Source organism: Suricata suricatta, chromosome 1 (assembly GCF_006229205.1).
Source record: "Suricata suricatta isolate VVHF042 chromosome 1, meerkat_22Aug2017_6uvM2_HiC, whole genome shotgun sequence".
In the NCBI taxonomy this organism is placed as follows: Eukaryota; Metazoa; Chordata; class Mammalia; order Carnivora; family Herpestidae; genus Suricata; species Suricata suricatta.
Window position 1 is genome coordinate 98563193 of NC_043700.1, and position 24092 is coordinate 98587284.

Here is a 24092-nt window from a genome sequence, read left to right on the forward strand (position 1 = left end):
ACTTTTGAAAAGAACTGTAGTGGATGAGTTTTTGCAATCTTCCCCTCTCCTGCTCCCTTCTAAGAGAATGGGGTTATTGGTGCAAAGTGTGGAGAGAGGAAACTGGAGAAGCTTGAAGAGGCTAAAATAATTTATTTTGGAAAGGTCAAAGAGCTGTTGGCTAGAGAAAATAAATGAAGACCAGAAGGGGAAGGGTCAAGAGAGAAAAGCCAGCGAGCCCAGGCTGTGCAGTACAGTGGTTGGAGGGCTGTGGGGTAAGGATCTTGGAAGTAACTGTCTATCCCATGGAAACTATTCTAAGGACGTGGCATATATTAATTTGCTTAATCTTCCCAACAGCCATAAAAGGTGGCCGTTATTTGTTCCTACTTAACAGATGAGGAAACAGCCGTGGAACATTTAGGGAACTCACCCAAAGTCACATAACTAAAAACCGGCCAAGCTGAGATTCAAATCTAGGCAATGTGTAAGTGAAATAAGGCAGACAGAAAAAGGCAAATACCAGATGATTTCACTTATATGTGGAATCTAGAAAACAAAATTAAACAAATCAGAAATAGAATCATAAATACAGAGAAAAAACTGGTAGTTGCCAGAGGGGAGGAAGGTGAAACAGGTGAAGGGGATTAGGGGGCACAAACTTCCAGTCTGAAAATAAAAAAGACATGGGGATGAAAAGTATGGCTTAGGGAATATAGTCAGCAATATTGTAATAACTTTGTATGGCGGCAGATTGACTCCACTTACTGTGGCCAGTATTTCATAATGTATGTAATTGTCACATCACTATGCTGTGCACCTGAAACTAATACAATATTTTAAGTCACAAAAATAGACAGTCTGGCTATAGGGTAATAACAGGGGAAGGAGAGTTTCTTAAAATTCTGCTGTGAGAATGGGGCGTGCCTGGGTGGCTCAGTCAGTTAAACATCCTAGTCTTGGTTTTGGCTCAGGTCATGATCTCATGGTTTCATGGGCTTGAGCCCTGTGTCAGGCTCTGCATTGGCAGCACGGAGCCTGCTTGGGATTCTCTCTCTCTCTCTCTCTCTCTCTCTCTCTCTATCTGTCTCTCTCCCTCTCTCTCTCTCCCCCTCTCTCTGTCCCTTCACCACTCATTCTCTTTCAAAATTGGTAAACTTAAAAAAAATTCTGCTCTAAGTGATGACTGCATCCACTTTCTTTCCCTGCAGTTGAAGGGCTACGGTCTGGGAGGTTCGCTGGTGTGTTTGCTGTGGCTCCATGCAGACACAGGACTTGAGAGTGAAAACAAGGAGATCTGGCTATAGTCTGATGACTTTCAGTGTTCAGTGTTTAGACCACTCTGCAGACAGACTCCAGGAGGAAATTTTCACCAGGGATAAAACAGTTACAGGAGCTTGTTTCATATTTATCTGGGCCAGTGAGCCCCAGGGAAGAATCATGATGTGCACATGAAGCATGATTAGAAAAATTGCAGCAAATGTGAATTTTAAGGTCTGCTGTCAAATTTCTTTTCTTTTTTTATAATAGTTATTTCTTTTCCCAAGGTTCTAGGTTTTGGTTCACCATTTAATATTTCCTCATATGTATTGGCAATTCGTTATGTGCATTTAGTTTTAGAGCAAAGGATTTTGTAAAAATGTGACATATTACCTTTTTTAAAAGTTTATTTCTGAGAAAAAGAGTGGGGAAGGGCAGAAGGTAGGGGACAGAGATCTGAAGCAGGTTACATGCTCCACTGAGACAGCCCGGCTCCCTAGTGACATAGTATCTTAAAACAAAACAAAACCCTCTGATCTCCTTTAAGAATTTTTCCTTCACTTAATACATTTAAAACAAATGAAAAAGCCAAATGGCAGAGCAGTGAAATCATGTTTTCAAAAAGTCATACTTTGGGGTATCTGGGTGATTCAATCAGTTAGGCATCTGACTTTGGCTCAGGTCATGATCTCCCAGTCCGTGGGTTCGAGCTCCACATCGGGCTCTGTGCTGACAGCTCAGAGCCTAGAGCCTGCTTCAGGTTCTGTGTCTCCCTCTCTCTGCCCCTCCCATGCTCAAGCTCTGTCAAATTTCTTTTAGACCTACTGCTGGATTTTTTGGACTTGGGCACTTGGACCAGTTTTTATTTTTGTCACTTGGCATTACTTTTTCTGTGACCAGACAGTTCTTTTATGTTTAGTAAAGAAGTGCAGGCGAAATTCACCTCTTTCTCTCTATCTCAGATGACCTATTTCTAAACTACTGCCCTCCCCTGAAGTATTGCTTGTTATGACATGGTAGAGATGAGTGTTCTTTTGTATATTTATAAGCATTATTGTGAAATAATGCAACTTCTTTGAAAATTTCTTATTGATCAGAGTTGGAGATTGTATCCAATAATGTCTTTTAGGCTGGGCTGAAATACCTGCTTTCTCTGTCAACGTTAGTTACTAAATAGAAATCTAATTTGGAACCAGAGATTTTTTTCCTCCTTTATTTTTATTTTAGCATATTGATTTTATGTTATCACACTTGATGATGTACTTAGAATTTTTTGACACAAATATAAGTTATAATAGAGAATACATGATAACTTTTTCCCAGTGTTTCAGGAGCATTTTAGCTAACTAAATTTATATCTTCTTTTTTAAAAAAAACCTAAAAATTAAAAACCCTAATTTTTATGAGTGTTTTTTTGTGAGATAAATACTTTGATGAATCAAAGAAATTTAATGCCTGCCAGAATCACAAAATAAAGCATTAAAGGAGTCAGAGTGTAATTCCATCTGCAATTTGCAAACATAAAGTTTTCTAGAATATTGGTTCTAAGGTCTTATCTGCTTGTTTTAAAGTAATCTCATTTTCTTCCCTCTGAATTATCTTGTTTGGACAAGTAATTGTTGAATTACTGAAATATGCAGAGCACTGGTCTGGGCAGTGAGGATATTTAAAAAATGAAGCAAGGAAGATACCTGTTGGAATTTTTTTTCAATTTCAAGATGTGGATCTTGGGGGCGCCTGGGTGGCTCAGTTGGTTAAGCCTCCGGCTTCGGCTCAGGTCAGATCTCACGTTCGTGGGTTCGAGCCCCACGTCAGGCTCTGTGCAGACAGCAAGCTCAGAGCCTGGAGCCTGCTTCCGGTTCTGTGTCCCTTATCTGTCCCTCCCCCTCTCAAGCTCTGTCTCTCTCTGTATCAAAAATAAATAAAACATTTAAAAAAAATTTAAAAAAAAAGATGTGGATCTTGTACACGAGACATTAACTCTCAGCACATGGTAACAATAGAAATGTTAAATGAGTTCAGTAATTAACGCACTAGCTCAAAGGAAAGACTGAATTTTGAGAGCTAGAGAAATTACAGAGGAAAGAAGCAAGCTGTGGCCTCTTAGAGCAGATTCCTGCTGTTTCCATCACAGCCTCAAGAGAGGAGCATGTGCAGGCTTTACATGAGAGGGTGGAGGCAGGGTACATGCCATCTCGTGCCGACTGGGTCTTAAATTTGAGAAGTAAACATGGGACAGATAAACATTATGGCTTTATGCATAATCCTTCAATTCTAAGTCAGGCTAGATGAAAATGCAGCTACAAAAAGCAGCAGAGTTTAATTGCAGACTGTCCGTTGATCTGTATCTATTTTAGTCTTAAAGAATTGGCTGGTTTTGCGGCCTTTTAAAAAAAACCTATCAATTGTTCATTGCTTATTCCCCTGCAGTAGTCTTTCTCGTGGCCTTGTTTTTAGAAACAAAAGTACTCCGCAAAGTTTCCATTTGTTCTGGACTTGATGTCATGATGGTGATGATCTTTTCTCATTGCTTTCCCACACTGCCCTTTGACTAATAAACAAGTATATTTTACAGGCAAGATGGTAACCACCTTGCTAAGGAAAAACATTTGTTAACAGCAGCTGATGAAAAACACGGTGCTCATAGGTTCAATCCCTGAGGCCACGCTGCTGATCCAGGAGAAGAAGGAAGGGTGAATGGAAGCTTGAGACTGATAGGCTGTATTTCCCCAAATCTCATTTTTAACGCTCAGAAAATCTGGTTCGGACTAAAGGCTCTGTTTTATTCAATATGAAGTTTATCTTCATTGGTATTTTCAGGATAACCATTCCAGCACTTGATCGAACGCATTACGTTTTAATGTAATAGATCATTTATAAGTATAATTTTGAGAAGTTTTACATAGGCCTTGAAGATAATGAATAGTAGAGGTCTGGAACAAGTTGTAGGTAAGCATAACAATTCCTTTGTATAATATCTAACCTAGAACTACATATTAGGATTTTTAATTATTAAGTAATTTTCATTTTTATGCATTCTTAACAAATTAAGGTGGTTGCAAATAATGTTGCTACTTTCAATAGACATATGTGCAGGTATCTATAGTCACTTAGTGAAAGATAAGATTACATAGGTAAAGTGCTCTATAAATTGTTAACGACTCTGCATTCTCTCTTATTATATCTCATCTAAAGATGTCTGCTTATTTCACTTCTGTGAGGGTGGAAGTCAATATTCCAGGCTTAAGAAAAAATTTAAAAAACTTTTTAATTCTTATTTATTTTTGAGAAGGAGAGAAAGAGACAGAGTATGAGCATGGGAGGGACATAGAGAAAAGGAGACAGAATCCGAAGCAAGCTCCAGGCTCCAAGCTGACAGCACAGAGCCTGACAAGGGGCTCGAACTCACAAACCTCATGATCATGACCTGAACAGAAATTGTATGCTTAACCAGTTGAGCCACCCAGGTGCCCGAAGGGAAAAAATTTAATATTTAAGAAGATTTAAAAAACAAAGAGCAAGAGATGATGCTCTATAAAAATTTTTGAATCATATTTTTCTATTTGCATTACTTCACAGCAGTGAAACAAAGTCAGAGTAACCTGCATTTAGAATTGCAGAGCTCTTTGATCATTACACAGTATTTGATGGCCATAAGTACTGTATTTGTGATCTTTTTCAACATAACGAATTGCCCTAAGCTGAGTGATTTTGAACAACACACATCGCTTATGTCACAGTTTCTATGGTTCAGGGATTCTGGAGCGGCTTAGCAGGCTGACTGGTTATGGCCCAGGTTCCCTGCAGGGGGTTGCACTCAGGACACAGGCAGGGGTGTTTGACTCATGCTTGAGGATCCACTTCCCAGAGAGCTCACTCACAGGCTTGCTCGATGACAGCAGGCCTCAGTTCCTCACCAAGTGGGGCTCTCCATACGTTGCTCAGTTTCCCCACCACGTTGGGGTGGGGGGCAGGTTGGAGAAGGAAGCTCCAGAGCCCTGTCTGGCTGAGTCTCCAGAGTTGTGCACCTTCGCTTCACGGTATTCTCTTCTTTAGAAGCCTGGGCATCAAGTCCGGCACAGACTCAAGTGGAGGAGAATTCCATTCCACCTCTTGAAGAGAGGAGTATCAAAGAATTTGAGGAGATGGAAGCCACCAGAAGTACTAGATATGCTTTGAGGCTTTATTCCCTTTCCTTAAAAATGGCCAGATGAAAGAAGAAGAATTCTGTTTGTCAGTAAAAATTTTATCTCCTTTCATGTACTACATGATGACATGAATTATCAGAAGTGACATAGGCTGGGTTTAAACAAAGGTGGAGAGTTGGTGTGTATTCTGTTTCCTGGTTGGCATGAGAGAAAGAGAAAAGAGGAAGCAGAAAATTAAAAAAAGGAAGGCTGAGGAGACACAAGGAAGATGTCTGCTTCTTTGGGTTGTGGCAAATGATTGAGGCATTAAGAGGCTTCTGAAATGTTATGTCACAAGTGCTGGTCTACGTGAGGTCACTGTTTGCATGCAATTTAAATGTTTTGCTTCATAATATCCACAGGAAGTGCTCACTGGAATATCCTCATTATCTCTCTGCACCATTGCTTGTCTGCATCCGTTGATGAATGCAGAAGGAATGTGTCTAGTCCTTTGGCACAGAGTTTGCTTGAGTATAAACTGGGCGCGGAGACAAGGCTGTGCAGGCAGACAGAGGCAAGATCATGTAGAGCCCTTCAATGCCATGCAGAGGGGGGCTGAATTTTTTTTAAGCCAGGAAATATTTGCTATTATTAAATATATGTATGGCCACAGCAATAATAATGAACAGTTTTCTCTGTTTAATATATAACCCAGAGCCATATAATTTGACACTCGATAGATCTTGATAAGTAAATAATTTCTGTATTTGTTCATATATGGAGAAAGCATTGTATCCATAAGGGAAGTTGGTAAGGAGGCTTTTGCAGTAATCCAGGCTAGAAGTGGACCCCGACTGAGGCAGAGGAAAAAGAAGTGGATTTTATTACACTTCTATTTGGGAGATAGAGGAATTGATAAAATAGAGGAATAAGTAGAAGAATCTATAGTACATTTTAGGGTTTTTAGATAGGAGGTAACAGAGGAAAGTTGTGATATTCCCTAAAGAAAAACATGTAACAGAAAGAATTAGTTTGTGGGGATCAAAACAATTAGCTCTCTTTTTTGGGATTATGTTATTTTACTGTTGAATAGTTTCTTCTGTCTCCTCAAATCTTAGAGCTGCCTCCCGACCCCACTTTCACCCCTGCATCTGAGTCCGCATACTCTTGTTTTCCTTTTACTTCTACGGACAAATGGTCTGTGAAATAGCGAGGATCAGTCTCGCATGTGTGCACCAGATCTCTTTCCATGTCACCTGCTCACTGACAAATCTTGGCAGTTTCCCCCCTCCTGGCCCACCCATGTCCAGGATCATCAGTTTTTCCCACTCTACCAAACTGGTTCGTCAGCATGTAAATATGCTGTCATTTCCTTCATCTTAAAAGTGAAACACCCACTGGACATCTGCTTTCAGAGACCACCTCATTCCTCTGATTAGCAACAGAGCAAGTCTTGCTTGGAAAGAGCTGTCCACAAGCAGTTGCCATTTCTGGTTCCTTCCATTCTCTCTTGAACATACTCCATCCATGTCTTTGCCCTTTCCACTCTGAAAACCGTGCTTGGCACTGTCCCATGACTTCCAGAGGGAGCCAGTAATCGTTCCTCAGTCCTCCCCTGGCCGTGCCTGTCTGCAACATGTGACATTGTTGGTGACCAGTCATGCCTCCAGGACAAAATGTCTTCATCTACTTTCCAGGACCCCAGAATCCCTAGTTTTCCTCCTGCCTCTGACTTCCTTCTCACCCCCTTGGCTGGTGCCCGCTTACCACAGCTGTGCGGCTTGGCCCTGAACCCTGCCTGGTCTCTGCTCTAACTACATGCACTTTTTCAGTGATTTTATCTACTCTCCTGGCTTCACATAGCATTTATATGCCAACAAAACAGATACTGCAACTGTACTGTTTCTGCAATTTAGATTCTTATGTTCAGGGTGCCTGCCTGGGTGGCTGGGTCGGTTAAGCGTCTGACGCTTGGTTTCATTTGGCTCAGGTCATTATCTCATGGCTTCGTGGGTTCAAGCCCCACATCAGGCTCTGTGCTGGCAGTGCAGAGCCTGCTTGGGATTCTCTGTCTCCCTCTCTCTCTGCACCTTCCCCACTTGCTCTCTCTCAAAATAAATAATTAAACTTAAAAAGAAATAAACTCTGATGTCCAACTGCTTACTTCTCTGCCTGTATGTCTAATAGGCACCTTGAACTTAACATATGGAACACCGAACTCCCAATTTTCCTTCCCACCAAACCTGCCCCGTGCTCATCTCCACCACACTTAACCGCTTCTCTCATTCTCGCTAAATTCCTTGAGGCTACCTCTGCCTTCTTTCGTTCTCGCACAGTAGACATCTAATTCACCAGTAAACACTGCCGGCTCTCCCTCCCATCCCTGTTCTCCACCTGCGCCTCCATCACCCTGGTTCAAGCCACTGATACATAGTACCTGAGTTACTGTAGCCTTGCTGTAGTGTCCCTGCCTAGAGCCTTTAAGTCCCTCCACTCTATTCTGAACACAAACCTTATAAAACTTGTTAGATCTCATTACTCTCCTGATCAAAACTGTCGTATACCACCTCATCCCAGAAGAAAAGTTCCATATGCCCTGGCTCCTGGTGCCCCTCCTATCTCATCTCCTGTTATTCACCCTCCCGTCCTCTCCAGCACACTGGCCGTCTTGCTGTTTGTCAATAATTCGTAAGCTCCAGCCCCAGAGCCTTTGCACACACTGTTCCCTCTCTCTGGATGTGCCCCCCTAGTTGTCCACATGGTTCACTCTCTCATCTCTTTTGGGCTTTTACTCAATGACATCTCAGTGGGACTTTCCTTGCATAGCCTTATTGAATTTCAACCATTACTTCCATCCCTGTTCTGTTTTCTCCATAATACATAAGCACTTAATCACCATCTGACACACTACATGTTAACTTACTGGTGTATTTCTGTTTCTCCTCACCAGACTGTATGCTCCACCAAAGCAAGCTTCACAGAGGAGGTATGTTTAAACTGCATTTGTGGTATGCAGTAATCTGGTTAGCCTAAGAACTTCTTTTGCAGATGTTTTTCTCTGCCATCTTGAACCATGGTACCCAAAACAATTTGGCAAGTTAAGGGATTGCAAGTAGGAATTTAATCAAGGCCATGTGTTAAGTAGCGTTATGGCTGGGAGCTTCGTGCTGACTCTCAGAGATCAGTAATAATACTTTTTGTTGATATTACCATCCCCATTTCAGATGAGGAACGGTGGACTTGTCAAGAACAGGAAATTTCCCAATATTGCATATCTTCTCAGTGGCAGAGCTGGGGTTTAGAGCCATGTCGTCTTTATTCTAAGGCTGCGTTTTTCTCATCATGAAGTAATTACCTTCTTTCATCTTTATTAATGGTTGTACCTCAAAAGCTACCACCCAACTCTTTTCCCATTTTAGTTTTTGAAAATGCAAATTATGGACTGGAATAATAATAAAATACAGAGTTGCAAACAATGATTCCAAATACTGTTAACTTCTTTGTATATTATCTGGCACAGCTGTGTGGGGGAAGGCATGTCTTTTTTTTTCTGGCAGCACCTACAATGAGGAGTTTTGCTAGTGAGACAGAGGTCTATATCTGAGCTTCCATGTATGATTACCTTCTGATCATCCATGTGAAGGAAAAAAACACCTAGAGATAAATTATGTTTTGGCTATGATGACATAACAGACTGTATTCTCTATGTGAGGATCTGTTGAGTGTAAAAAAACGAAAAGATCATACATATGCACATACACTTTTTTTTTTGCCCTGGGTCTCTTAAGCTAAATGATACAGGTACTAGCTTCTCGTGGTCATGGGATGGTGAGCTGGACCAGTACAGGTGAGAGCAGGGGTGTGAACACTCAGTTCATCTCTCACAAAGGAGATGGCTGCTCATGACCTTTGATGCCAGCTCTACTTTGTAAATGAGATTCAGCCCATTTTGTGTTCTGATGCATGAGACTTGCTTTTTACCATTTTTCTGTGTTACTTCTTTTCTGTTTGTATTTAGTGCACACTATGGGCATGCTGTATAAATTATCGGGAAGCTTTATTAGCACAGCATCTTCATGCACTCTTCCAAGTGCAGGCAGTGCTGGAACAGACTTGATCCTGGTTTAACAGAGTCCAAATCCAGCAAGACCATCCAGGGGTAAGCCTGTGCTTTGTAGGCCAGCACCTGGCAGAATGCAAAACACCACCCAGAAGATACATCTTAGTTATTAAATAGATCCCAGGCTCTGAAGGCATTTTTGGCAATGTCACGGGTAAGGGTGGGCACAAACAGTGGTAGATTTATTCTGACACAAAGTACAGTTATATAATATATATCGAGTATATAATACTTTTTGTTATTTTGGACTTAGTACCAATTCAACAGAGACAGAGTTTGAAAGAGAGAGCTCTGAATTTGTAGCAAAAATGATTTAGTCTTGAGTGCTGGCTTATGATCAGTGATTCCTTGAGCAGCATTCTTCCCCTCTCTGTGCCTAAGGTGACTCATTTGTAAAGTTTCAACATGAAGTGCAAACACATAGGATGGTTTTAAAGGTCCTAGTGAGACAAGCAACTTGACAGTGCCCACCACCGAGCTAGTGAAGGCTCAGAAAAATGTCCATTTCCTCCCTTTATGGAGGGTGGCCAGGCCAGACAGACGGGGGGATGGAAAGTTAAATCATGGTAAACACTGAACATACCCTGCCATGGGAAAGATGGCAGGCTCTCCTCGGCTACGTAACCTTTGTGTCTCTGGCAGTTTTTAAAGGGCATGTAAGGAGACTTTGCATAGTAGCGTGCTGCTCTGTCTCAGGACTACATCTCTGTGGCCCAAGGGACAGAAGGGTCTAATAAGAAGGCAAAAGGTTCCTGTGGTTCTATATTTAAGACTTTTACCTCATTGCTTAAAAGCTAGTGAGGCAGAGAGTTTAGTATCTGGCAGGGGAGAGGAATTTTTTGTGTGCAAAGGGAAGGGAATAAACACTAGGATCAAGAATTATGCCCAGCATCCCCTTGTCTGGAAGGAACCCAGTCTCGGGTTGGCACCACTCCCACTGGATGTTCCCAGGGCAGGACAGCTACTGACCCCCAGAGGCAGCTTTGTCCTGGCCCTCCCTGGGGAGCATCCATCCTGCCTAGTAGCACAGAGCAAGTGGTCAGAACCTCTTTACCATTACCAAGACAGCTGGGAACTTGGTTCAAGAACCATCCTTTCATTTACCATCAGCAATTATAAATTTACTTTTAAGTGGTGCCTGGGTGGCTCCGTCTGTTGAGCATCCAACTCATGATTTGGGCTCAGGTCATCCCAGGGTCATGGGATTGAGCCTTGCGTGGGCTCCATGCTGAGTGTGAAGCCTGCTTAAGATTCTCTCTCTCTCTCTCTCTCTCTCTCTCTCTCTCTCTCTCTCTCTCTCTCTCTCCCCCCCCCGCCTGTCCCCAGCTTCTGCTTTCTCTCTACAATTAAAAAAAATTACTTTAAGATCTTAATGTACAATTTGATGAGTTTTGACAAGTGTGCATACATCTGTGAAACTAACACCCCAATTAAGATATCTCACAACTTCTGGGCAACACTGTTCTGATTTCTATTATCATAGATTAATTCTGTTTTTTCTTGAAGAATCTGCTTATTTTTTAGAGTGTATTATATATCCCTGAAATATAGAACCTTTTTATGTTGCATAAGAGATTCTTGGATATAAAGACATGTCATAAGATTTATAATGAAAGTCACAACAACTTTTGATTTGTCTACGATTTTGGATCTGTTTTTTAAAGTTATAACTTTGAAATTGTTCCATCCCTTTTGATGAAAAGACACATTATTAGCCAATTTGACAATAAATTATATTTTTAAAAAGTGAAAATAAAAATTAAAAAAATACACATTAACAAGATAAGCATATGTATGGAATTTATAGACAGCCAAGGATTTTGGGAAATCCTTGGTCTTTACAATTCCTTTAAAGAATAGTACTTAAGAACCTGTATTTTATATTAGTGCAGGTTTCACTTTCCCTTTGCAGGAAGTAGTAGAAAGAACTAGGTTTGAGATCATACCTGCAGACCATCTGGTCTACACATTCTCAGACTCCTGTTTAACTTATCTGAACATCAGCTACCTCTGTGATAAAGTGGGAATAATAATATCTACCTGAAAAATTTGTGACAAAAGTTAAATGAATTAATGGATACGAAGTGCCTGTCATATAGCAGTCACTTCCTTCTCCCTTGTTTAAATGGCATTTAATTTAGGATTATGAATTTTTTTTTGGCTGGGAATAGATTTATTAACTATATTAGAGATACTGGCCATTACTCATGTATTTCTCATGTCAGTTATTCTAAGGGCATTGTTGTTTATATCTGGTAATTTTCTCAAAGTTTCTTTTCAACTTGGCTGCCTCTTCCTAGCCTCTTGGGCCATGAGAATAAACCAGAAGTGTCCACTTCTCTTATATTCATATTTTTGTTGTCTGCAACCTTGGAGGATCCATAAACATACTCTTGAGAGAAACAGTAGGTGTAGTAGTGTTTATATATATAAATGGATAACATGGATCACAACCAAATAAAGTCCACCCTACCAGTAATTTTAAAAAAAGCCAAACCTTGACCCTCAAATTTATTAGCAAAAGCCAAACAACAGCAGAAAGGTCAAAACTTGAAAATTACACATAGGCAATATGGAAGAGGAGAACCAATATAGACAATAAAGATTAAAAAAACTGTTCATTCTCTCTAGTAATCAGCAAGATGCAAAGTAAAGCAACAGTGAAATATATTTGTCTAGCTGTCAGATGGCCAAAAATCGAAAAGCCTGATAATACAAGGTGCTGATTAGAATGTAAGGTTAACAAAAACTCTTAAGCTTTGCTGGTAAAAGTAAACGTTCTGTAATCCCTCTGAAGATTTCACCAAAGAAGCTCTTAGATATGTGCACAAGCAGACCTACATAGAGATGTTCACTGTAGATGGTTTTTAGAATTCTAATAGCAAAAAATTGGAAACAACCCAAACATTCATCATTCCGGGATTAGATGAATAAAATTTGGTATGGAATACAACATTATATGTAAAATGAATGAACCAGACATTGAATACAATAAAAGGTTGCAAAATTATGCATTTCTTATTATTTTATTTGGGTAACCTTTTTGAAAGATGAAAGTATTATATCTGGCTTATAGATTCATATATTTCTTAGAAATAGAATGCTAGGGGTTGACTCTGGGAAGGAAAGATGGGAGGAACAAGAATGGGCCTGGGAGGAGACAGTCCAATTTAATTTTCTTAGCTTAATTTAAAAAAGGAAACATCCTAAATATTAACACCTAGTAGTTCTTTATCAGTGATTCTCAAAGTGTCTTCTATCTTTGGACTAGCAGTTTGTGGCATCACCTGAGAGGTCTGAGAAATATAGATTCTCGGGCTGCAACCCAGATCTGCTGAATCTGAACCTATGGGGTGGGGCCCAGCAAGCCATATTTAACAAGTGCCACACTGCCACTGTTGTAGGTGACAGAGATATGGATGTTTACTATCTTACTCTCTGTGATTTTCTGTAGTTTTAAAATTAAATGTTAAAACGAACACTCTTAAGCTTTTCTTTCCCACTCTGCCAAAGTCCTTCTAGACCCTAAGTTCCAGCTCCATATCTAAAGGATTATTAAGAGCATAAACTTCTTACTGCCACATAAATTCCCAGATATGGAGAGATCACTTAATATCAAGCAAAGAGCAGAGAAAGAAATGGGCAAATATAATTAACTATTATTCAAATGCAAATTGTTGAGTAAGTACATCACCCTCAAAACTATTTGCTCCCTCTGACACTTTCCCATTATCATCAACAGCAAATCTCCATCAAGCATTGAGTGCATTCAGGACAAAGCAAAGTACCGATGCTACAGTAAGGCATAGGTATAAATCATGTCCTTAGAAAACAATGTAGTTGGAAAGCCAGGAAGAGAGTAGAGAAAATGAGATTAAAAATGAGACTACCTCATTGTGAAATGCATGGCATACCCAACTGCCACACAGAATCTCAGAAAGGTTTGAAGGGAAGCTTTCTGTAAACTCTGCCTCAGTAGAGAAAGAGGAAGGTAATATTTCAAGGAGTGATGCGAACAAAGGTCATCATAGTGTCCTAATTCAAAGACCCATTTAAGTGATTTTGGTTCAAGCTGAGGGTGCGGAATCTATCATCAGTTTTCATCCTTTAGATGGATGGAACATTACAATGTTTTGAGTAAAAAGACGATTTGTATTTGCAGAGCAGTGTCCCAAGAAGATAAATTTGGCATCAGTGTCAAAGGTCAACTGAAGGCAGAAAAACAATTAGCAATGAGATCTCAAGGCTTTCAAAGAAAGTGAGGATTTAGATGGTGAAACACAAGATACAGTATGGAGTGAGGAAAAGTGAAAAAGGAATGGAGAATGATTCTAATGGAATGTATTAATTTCTTATTGTCTCTGTAAAAAAATACTACCAGAAATTTAGTGACTTAAAACAACACAAACATATTATCTTATAGTTTTGGATGTCTGAGCCTAAAAGAGTTCTCACTGGTCTAACATCAAGGTGTCAGAGTGTTGTGTTCCTATGTGGAGTCTCTTGGGGAGGAGTCTGTTCTCTTGCTTTTTCCAGCTTCTACAAGCTGCTTCCATCCCTTAGCCTGTGGTCCCTTCTTCTGTCTTCAAAACCTGCAGCTAACCATCCTCATATCTCTGACTCCAACTCTTCTGCCTTCTGTTTTCCCTCAAAAGGAAGCTTGTAATTACAGTTGGAGAACCCACCCAGATGAGTCAGGATAATCTCTCATCTCCAGAACCTTAAGTTAATTGCATCTGCAAAGTTCCCATTTGCCATGTAAGGTAACACAGTCATAAGTTCCGGGGATTAGGAGGAGAACATCTTTGGGGGAAATTATTTTGCCTACCACATGGACTATGGCCACAAGTTGATGATTGCCTAGGATTCAGAAGAGAGGTGAAAAAGCCCAGATTGGTCAGACCAACTCTGTCACTTTCAAATTTCTTACTTGTAAAACAGAAGGAGAAGGTGGTGTAGGGGTGAGATTCTCTTTCAAGCCTAACACTCTACGTAGAATGTCACCTCCATGAGGACATGGATTTCTATCTGTCTTGTTCCCTACTGGGTTTTCATTGCCTAGAACAATGACGGATACATGAGGGACTCAGAGATTATTTGTTGAGTAAAATATTTTTTGTTGAATGAATGACTGAGTCAAGATTTTGAAAAGAGCACTGGGGAGACTTCTCCACTGGCTCCTATATGTATTAAATTCTCATTTTCTTGGTGAAATAAGGTTTTGGCTCAGGCTATACATAGTTTAGGGTCTTGTCATTATGATAGAGGCAGTCCATGGAAGGGACAGAGGGATAGCTAAGAATTATAGAATCTGTTCCTGTCCTCCCTTGCATTTTTAGCTCCCATCCTGAGTATTCCTTGGAATGGAGAATACAGAAGTGTACTGAGATTGATGTATGGCTCAGTAAGTGTCTGGGGCAGCTGCTAATTGAAGAAGAAATTGCTCACGGTGACAATGATCAGTTGCCCCTGAATTGACCAGCTGTCACATTCCACTCTGTTCACTCAGTGAGAGTCAAGTCTTGCCCTTTGCATTCCTAAAAGAACACTTGACCCTGTGAGTCCATAATATCCATTTATGCCATGGAAAGTGCCAGTAAAATAGAAAAGAGAAGCTTCATTGTGCTTAAAAAAAAATAACATAGACTACTGGCATTTGAGGATCCAGGTAGCCAGCAGGTAGGCAGAGTGATTGGGCTTTCTGATGTGGAAACTAATACTGGCAAGGGGCTGTGCCTCTAGATACAAGGTCTGACACACACTTGCCATAAAAGCGAGCTTTCAAAACTGGCATTTAAAAAGCCTACGATTAGAGTTACTTGGCTTGAAGACAATGAGCTAATTTGTTTAAAGGGCCAATAGATGACTGAAGAAAAAAATCAACACAAGGAAGGCAGAAGGTGCTAGTTTTGATTAGGATTCTTGAAATTTAAAGACTTAAACTCTTTTTGGTCTTATACTGAATAATGTGATCTTGGGCAAATGTGACACTTTTTCTCTTATTTTTACCTGTTGTTTTTTTTAATCACTGCTGTTTTTAAAATGTCATCCATCAGGAGATGGAGGCACATGTAAGTATTAGATATATGTTCTTGGCCTAATAACTCTCTTAGAAGAACATGTCTGTTTTTTAAATACCAGTTGTAGTTAATTAGTCATCTGTTAAACAAATTAGCCTCTATATCTGAATCTGGAAAATTATTAGTGAGAGAAGTAATTGGTTACCAGAAAGTTTGAAAAATTCATCATTGGAAATCATTCCATGACATTGCCTGAAAGTAAATAACTTGCTCTAATGTTAGGGGAAAAAAATTGTGGGTCATGGAAATTCAATATAGTAAAGATCTAGCGTGAGGAGATACAAAGTAGGTTTAAAGCCTATAAACAAGACTTTAAGTCTGTTAGCCAGACTGTACGGATGCAGAAGAATCCCCCTCCACAATTCTGCAAACAAGTAGAAGATAAAATTTTACCAGAAACAAGTTTATAGATTACAGATGAACTCAAGAAAAGGAAAACCCTCGGGTGTCAGAAACAGAGGGGAACCCAAGATAAGAAACATGAGTCTGGAGTCCTGGACAGATGGGCTCATGGAGGTCTGAGATTCAGGATAGTGACATGAATATCTAGAGGTAGCATCCGCAGGCTGGAAATGCATCAACTCTACAGGAATGGCATGGAGGGGTGGGGAGGGGAAGTCTAGATGAGTGATGATTTCATTCATGAAAATGGACCTGGCAGACTCCACCAGCAGTCAGAAGAAGCCTCAAGCTGGCTTGCCTCCTCTCTGCTGCTGTGAAAGATGAGACACCGGTGAACTATGAGTACAGGATCCTGTGCCCTAAAGAGGCATGGAGTTCAAATTCATACTCCCAGGGTAGTGCCAAGACAAACAGGAAGTCATTGTGCACAGACACTTCATGACTCAGGGAACATGGGATTCCTGTGGAAAACAGCCCCTGCTAACAATGAACTCACAGGCGAAGAGATGAAGGACAACAGGTACTAGTTTATAGGAGAGGGAAGAGGAGGAGGAAAAGACAGATTTGAAAAATGAATCTGATAGAAATTCCAGAATGGAAAATCGTTATTGAACCATGTGAGCACTCTTGTGTTGGTTGAAAATTGTGAATAATGACTGATAGTATGGTTTCAAGGACACTGTCCTTTTAACTAGGGAGAAAATTTTTTCAGCCCATGGTTATAAAAATGCTTATTGTATGAACATTCCTAAGTATGAAACATGTGGATTGAAACTGAGGTTGAAATTGGCATAAATTTTAATAAAGGAAGAGCTGAAGGGATCATCTCCATGTGCATCGAAGAAGCCTGCTTCGAAGTGCTCTTCTGCTTAAATGAAGTTGCTGCAGATCTGCTGGGAACAGGCCATGCACTGGTCCTGCTTCTCTGGTAGAGGTTGATGCTCACTGACCCACTCCGAAAATATTTACCCCTTCTCCCCTCCCAGCTCTTACCTACCACCCCACGTCAGTCTGCAGATCAGTGACCAGGCTAAGGGTTATCTGTAGCCTGCAGCCTTGGACCATGGTGAGCTCATTAGCCCATCCTGGCTTTGTTCTCATTCTGAAGGGACTCTAGTGATCTAAACTGACCAACGCTATCATTTTTACTGGTCTTGATTTCAGAAAATAAATTGTGCAGCTGATTTTCCTCTTTAAAGACTGGGAATTTAACTGTTATCTCACTTTCAATTTATGGTGACATCATGATGGACTAAGACAGTTTGGTGACCGTTTAATAAACAACTAGCTTTTTGTGTCTCTTTTTGAATGAGTGGCAACTTTCTCTTTACTTTCTTGCTTGAGTACGTTGCTCACACAGCTCCACATGCATGTAGCCCTTCACTACCACTTGTTTCTACTGTGTAGTCATCTGAGAAGGTTTGTCTACAACTCTTTTTATCTGTTTGTGAACTTCCCTTAAAATGAAGATTTAAAATTTAAGTCTTTCTTTTATAAAACTGTTTCTTAAAGACAAATGAAAACTCTGATGTTATCATGCCTGAGAAGCTGCCTCTACCCCTATCATGTGCCCCCTTCTGTGCTCAGAGCAGTCTGTGGGCATCAGTATCATCGAACTGGTGACACTGTGCTCTGTGCTTTAAGTGTATGTTTGTGCATCACCCATTCTTGACCCTGAGCTTCTGGGGAGTAGTCTTCTCCCAGTTGTTGTCACTCCTCGGTACAGAGTAGGTATCTCAGAATTTGTTGGGTGAATGAATGAACACTTGAAATAACCAAGTTGTACTGATCGCATTGTATATTAGACCCCACTGACCTGAAAGTGGCTCCTGTCAGTTATACTCGGGTGAACATGCTAATCCACAATCCAGACATTTTTGAACAAAAACAGAAGTTTGTGTATGCATTCAGTCATTGAGATGGGAGCATCTGAACATCTGTTAGCCATTTTCAAGAGCGAAAGTGTCTACAAAAATAAGGGAGAGTTGAACTAAGGACAATAAAAAGGTACAGGATAATTGGAGAATTCTGATTTATTTATTTATTTGTTTATTTATTTATTTATTTATTTATTTATTATTTTTTAACATCCCTTTACTCTGTCATGGATCATGGAGGAAGGATGTTGAGAAGACTAGAAAAGTACGTCAGATCAGAATGCATTTCTCCTTCCTTGTTCCGCTATCTTAGCTGGGAGTTTTATGTCCTTTTTTTAGAGCTAAGGGACCAGCAGGCACTGAGGAAAATACAATGAGCCATGCACACAAAACCAAGGGCTTTATATTCCTAAAGTGTAACCATTTAGGGGATAACAGCTTGTTCCGCTGATATTAAATCACACAAGGAAGGAGAGAGTAGAATTTATAAGAGGAAAGAGGAAAAAAAACAAAAGGTAAGTTTTGAAGGTCCTTAAAAGACTAAGGCAATGACTCAGACTGAAGTTGGAACTAAACAGGTAAGTAAAACACACTTTCAAGCAGAAGGAAGAGAAGGTTCTTACAGTGTTCCTACACCTTTTGTGGAAACTTAAGACATATTCCCAGATTTGAGCTCAGTCTTCTTTTTTAAAAAATTTTTTTAATGTTTTTATTTATTTTTGATACAGAGAGAGAGCATAAGAGGGGGAGGGGGAGAGAGAGGAGACACAGAACCGGAAGCAGGCTCCAGGCTCTAAGCTAGCTGTTAGCAGAGCCTGACGCGGGGCTCGAACCCAGGAACGTGAGATCTGACCTGAGCCGAAGTCGGAGGCTTAACCGACTGAGTCACCCAGGCGCCCCGAGCTCAGTCTTCATAAAATACAGTTTACTTCTAATCCATTGGAAGTAAGACTTAGCCTTTTAATTTTTGTTTTGGTTTTTCAAGAAAACCTCTTTTCCCAAAAACAAGCCTATTGACGGTAAAATAATTTTTAAGGTCAGAAGTTTCAAAGGAAGTTAGACTACACCCCTGCATTAGGAATTATTTGTCACCCTAATGGGCCACTGAGTCCTGTATCATTTTTAGTAAAAGACCATGTTTAACTAAACCATTTGAAGTATTATATTTAAAGCTAATATAAAATGTTCATCACACATTTAATATGAACGTAACAGAAATTTACAGTTAAGTTTTAATCCAAAAGGTTGAAAAATATTCACTTAAAATGTGACTACGAATAAAATTTTTGCAATGCAGAGTGAAGTCACATAATCAAATATAGTAGGATCCAAAAAGCTGACAACATTCGAATTCTTATTAGAAAAGACAGGGGCACCTGGGTGGCTCAGTCAGTTAAGCCTCTGATGCTTGACTTCGGCTCAGGTCATGATCTCCTTGTCATGGGATTGAACCCCATATCAGGCTCCACGCTGAGCATTGGGCCTACTTGGTTTTCTTTCTCCCCCTTTCTCTGCCCCACTCCCCTGCTTGCATTCTCTCTCTCTCAAAATAAATAAATAAACATTTAAAAAATATAAATAAAAAAAAAAGAAGATGTAGCAAATGATACAGAACTAGTTCAAAGCTGAGGAGTTTTCTTTTAGCTTCATAGCTTACTGCTATTTTAAAGCACCTGTAGAGATTCCTCCATAAACACATTTTGGTGAATTTATACCAGTAATTTCAATCAATGAAGTTACCACATTTTTGTCTTGTACCAGGTTGTTGGTGTAGCCCAGGCCATCAACAAGAGATCGGGAAATGGTGGGACATTCACTGAAAAGGATGAAAAGGTACCAAAACTTATGTCTGCTGCGATGTCAATTTAGGAGGATGTTTTGTCTTTTTAGTGTATATAGACTTAGCTGTTGCTGAAATTGTTGATCACAAAAGAATCACAGTTTAAAATGATCTGAAATGTTCAAAAGTGTCTCTTTATTGCAGTTAAAGACAATGCTAACTTTGGGTCCTAGGGGTAGTCAGTCCTCTGAAACCCCCAACTACGTCCTCACTGTGTCATTAACCGCCCCCACCTCAAGGGCTGTGTGCGTGTTGGGGCCATACAGAGGGTGACAAGGTATTTTAATCTCTCATTTACCTTTCATCACTGCTATAAAAAAATCCAATGCTGAGTAAAAACCCCTGAAGCTCCAAGTTCAGAACTCCAGGTCAGCTAAAAATCGGAATTGCCTCCTGGTGAAGCAAATTTCAGAATGTTTTATAAGTTCTGCACACAGACCGTGAGGCGCCAAGGTGTGAATTCAGACTGGATGATGTGAATTTAGCTTCAAAAAGAGCGGCAGTCAGCATTATTTTATTACTCTTCCCATACAACTCTGAAGGAATATATTCCGTGCACCACATCGACATGCTTCCCGTTAAGGACAGAAGCCCCTAACTAAACCCGTTTATAACTTCATTCTGTCTGTAGGTTTTATTTCTCTCCTTGATTATGTAATTATATGTATATCGTGGAGCCTACTGAATTCTTCTTATTCAAGCCTGTCGCTATTTATGTCCCTCCCCTGAAAATTAGTAGGAGCATTTGGAAGACATTCAAACAAGACAGTTATTTTTGTCTCCATGGTGTAGGCCATACTGGCACTTGTGTTGGTCCCCATGTTTTAATTGCTTCAGGACAGAGCAAGTACCTTTTTAAACCAGTGTAATAGACATCCAGTCTCCTATTCTGTTAAAGACATCTGAGAATATTTGGTGGGGAACATGGCTTTATATTTATATTTACTTTTCCTCATTTGCCCATTAAGGTAAACCCCTCTTGAAAGAACTGCATTCTTAGGCTGTATCATCTCTCAGCAAAATAAATATGATTGTAAATAAAGCATGCCATGGAAAGACTTATTTTAGTCAATTAATATAATTATGAGCATATCACTATAAAATATCATATAAAAAAACATGAGGATGATAATCCATGTGAAAAAGCATACTGAAGCTAATATTTTATACAATGTTATATAGGACTGTTATTGCCAGTATTCTCTCAATAAGCATATCAGCTTTCGTTTGCCCCAGTAATAAGTTACAGACTATTTATATAGTCTCAGCACAGATCCAGCTCTTAATATCATTCAGAGATGACACCAAATTTTGCATAGGGTGAATTTCAATTTCAATAGGCATAAAGAGATCTGTGTCCTACTCCCTCCCCTCTTCTCCTTGGATATTTGTAACTAGTCTATGACTTTAGGAGGCAGTGTTAATACTTGACATCTACATACTGTGTCAGTGAGCTAACACTTGCTCTGCGTCAGTTCCTAATTTTATGCAGAATTAACATGTACCCTTTGGGCTTTCTAATATTTATTTCAACTATAAATACTTTGAGGTGCTTGCTATGTTTCATACAATATAACAAGACCGTTGTGTAGACAGTTCTTAATTTGGCTGTTGTCTTACCTGTTTTCTAGGACTTTGCTGCTTACTTGGCATTTTGTGGTATTGTTCTTCATAATGCTCAACTCTACGAGACTTCACTGCTGGAGAACAAAAGAAATCAGGCAAGTCTGATTACTAAAGAGAGAGTATAGGAATTCTTTTTTAAAAATTTGTTAAATTTTTATCCAGGAAATATATGTGTATGATTAAATATCCACTTAATATTTTAGCTGTATCTTTTAATAATTATTTCCATTTCCTATAACTCATGCTCTGTTGCTTTATCAGTGTTAGAAAATATTCATTAACTTAACATGTGGATTTATTTGATTTACATCACTCTTTACTTGTCATTATCCTGTTCCACAAGTATCATTATATCTGTTTTAAGTTACTGGATGGGTTGTATTTATAATGTTAGATAAGGCTTTTAGTTCTTGTCCTGTCAACTAGAGACATCATCTGTTGATTCTTTGCTTTGTAAAATGAGAATCTTGGCATCCGTCATCTTTCCTTCCCAACTGCCATGACTTGCCTCTGCTTTTCTCATTTTCTGTTGCCCACATTGATAACATATATGTTGTTCTACAACCATGGTTAATTTTTTAGTAAGCTTTGTCTAGTTTAATTCTAAAGTTGTGATTTAAAATAAAGTGTTTATAAGCACCATGACTATGTAAATGTTGTTCATATTATATTTGTTATACAACTTTTAGTTTTTTCTGATGTTTCTGAATTCCATTTCTTTTTTTTCCCCTTGAACTTCTTCCCTTGAGTGTAGAGCAACACTCATGTTGTTAGTTTTCCCCCCAGACTCCTCATTATTTAGGAATTCTGTTGAGTTTTTTTCCTTGGGATCTCCAAGTTGAGGTTTTCCACCATTTCTCTTCCAAGCTGAACTGTTATCTCCCCTGCCTGCTGCAGAGGTATCATCATAGAATTTCCCTTCACTGCTTTCTCAGAAGGACTCCACTCCTTGTCCACTGGATCCCATAACTCCTTCTTTCTCAGTTTATGCCCTAGTTTTATTGCAGCACATTCTCAATTAATTTCTTGAGAAAGAGTATTGATCAGGTAAGTTTTCTGAGTCCTTGCATATTCAAAAATGCCTATTATATCATCCTACCAGTTTGGCTGGGTATAAAATTCTAAACTGAAAACTCATTCTCAGAATTTAGGGGTGGTACTTTGTATTCTAATTAGCGTCCCTGTTGTTCTGATCCTTGGCTATGTGTAGGTGTTTTGTTTTGTTTTTGATTTGGCTAAGCCTGTCAGATCAGTTCTCTATCTCTGCTCGTTATAACTTAATTTTATAATATGAATCTTTTTCATTCATCATACTGTTACCTGGTCATCCCTTTCCACCTGGAGGCTTAAGCCCTTACATTCTATGTAATTCTTATCATTATTTCTTTAATAATTCCTCTCTCTCACCCTATGTTTTCTCTTTTTTAGGTCTTGTATTCATAAGGTATTGGATCTCCCATTGCTTTTGCCTGCCATATCTTCCTCCCTGTCCCATTCTTGCCACCTGTTAATCTAATCCCCATTTTTACAAACACAGCTGCAAGTCTGTTACTTTCTTCCTGCAGTCCATCATAGTCCAAACTGCTTCCCAAGACATACAGGGATTTTGAGGTTCTTTCTCCACTTGACTCTACAATCTCATCTCCCCAGCTCTCCACCTCACACTCTATACCCTCTATTAAAACTTGATACAGACTTGTAGTGTATGCTACTCTCTCTTAATTTATTTGCTTTTGACTGAAATATTTCTCTTCCCCACTTCACCTGAATGATTCCTACTTATCTCTCAGGACTCAGCAAACGTAGCATCTCCTCAAATAAATTTTCTGTGATACCCTTTCCTCCTCCTCTTCATACAAATATTCTGTGAGTTTAGAAGACATTCTGTATAATTCAAAGGAAAGTGAAATTATCAGGAAAAAACACAAAAGAAGCTCTTCAAACTTTGTCTGTTTCGGACAGTATTTACTGTGCTATGTGAAAATGCTGATAAATGTTGATCTCAGAAGTTTGGAACAGCAGCAATATCAGTGTGTTTTATGGATCAGATAGTATTCATAATGCTTTATAAATGTTCACTTAGTGCTCACAATAATCCTATGATATGGTATTATTATTTCTGTTATCCCCATTTTTAAGGAGCTGGCCCTACATCACAAAGCTCACAAAGCAGGATTAAAAACTGATGACTCTGGTTTCAGAGTCTGTGATTGTACTCACTATACTAACTGTACTGTCAGTATGGAAGTTCTGGTAGAAAATAGAGACTTATGCATTTAATACTTGAATGCAAACTTGGTTGTAACTTATATTATAAATAAACAACTTATAAATTGTATAAATCATTGTATTGCTTTAACAGTTACAAACAATTACTAAATAATAGGCTCTAAATTTTCTTGTCTAGGTGCTGCTTGACCTTGCTAGCTTAATTTTTGAAGAACAACAATCATTAGAAGTAATTCTAAAGAAAATAGCTGCCACTATTATCTCTTTCATGCAGGTGCAGAAATGCACCATTTTCATAGTGGATGAAGATTGCTCCGTGAGTACAGAGTATGACTTCTTTATTTTTAGAAAGACAGAAACTTATGTTCCTTAAAGCACTGCTTCTAAACCTCATGTTAGCCTGAAATCTCTCACTAAAACCCAACTGTTTATGGCTGTTTATGGAAAGCCAATCAGAGTAGGAGCTATTCTGATTGAAGGGGCAAAGAGGTGAGGTTAGAGAATGCCTTCCATGCACCTTTTCACCTTTGTGTGCCTCCACTAAGTGGTTGC

The 24092-nt window shown here is 39.4% G+C and overlaps 1 protein-coding gene across 1 annotated transcript in view; it reads left to right on the forward strand.

Moving 5' to 3' along the window:
* Positions 1-24092, forward strand: part of PDE5A (phosphodiesterase 5A) — a 145019-nt gene that overhangs the window by 38335 nt on the left and 82592 nt on the right. The window contains exons 4-6 of the mRNA XM_029941509.1: positions 19607-19678; positions 21317-21406; positions 23719-23856. Of these exons, the coding sequence (XP_029797369.1) occupies positions 19607-19678; positions 21317-21406; positions 23719-23856 (300 nt within the window). The remainder of the gene's footprint in view (positions 1-19606; positions 19679-21316; positions 21407-23718; positions 23857-24092) is intronic.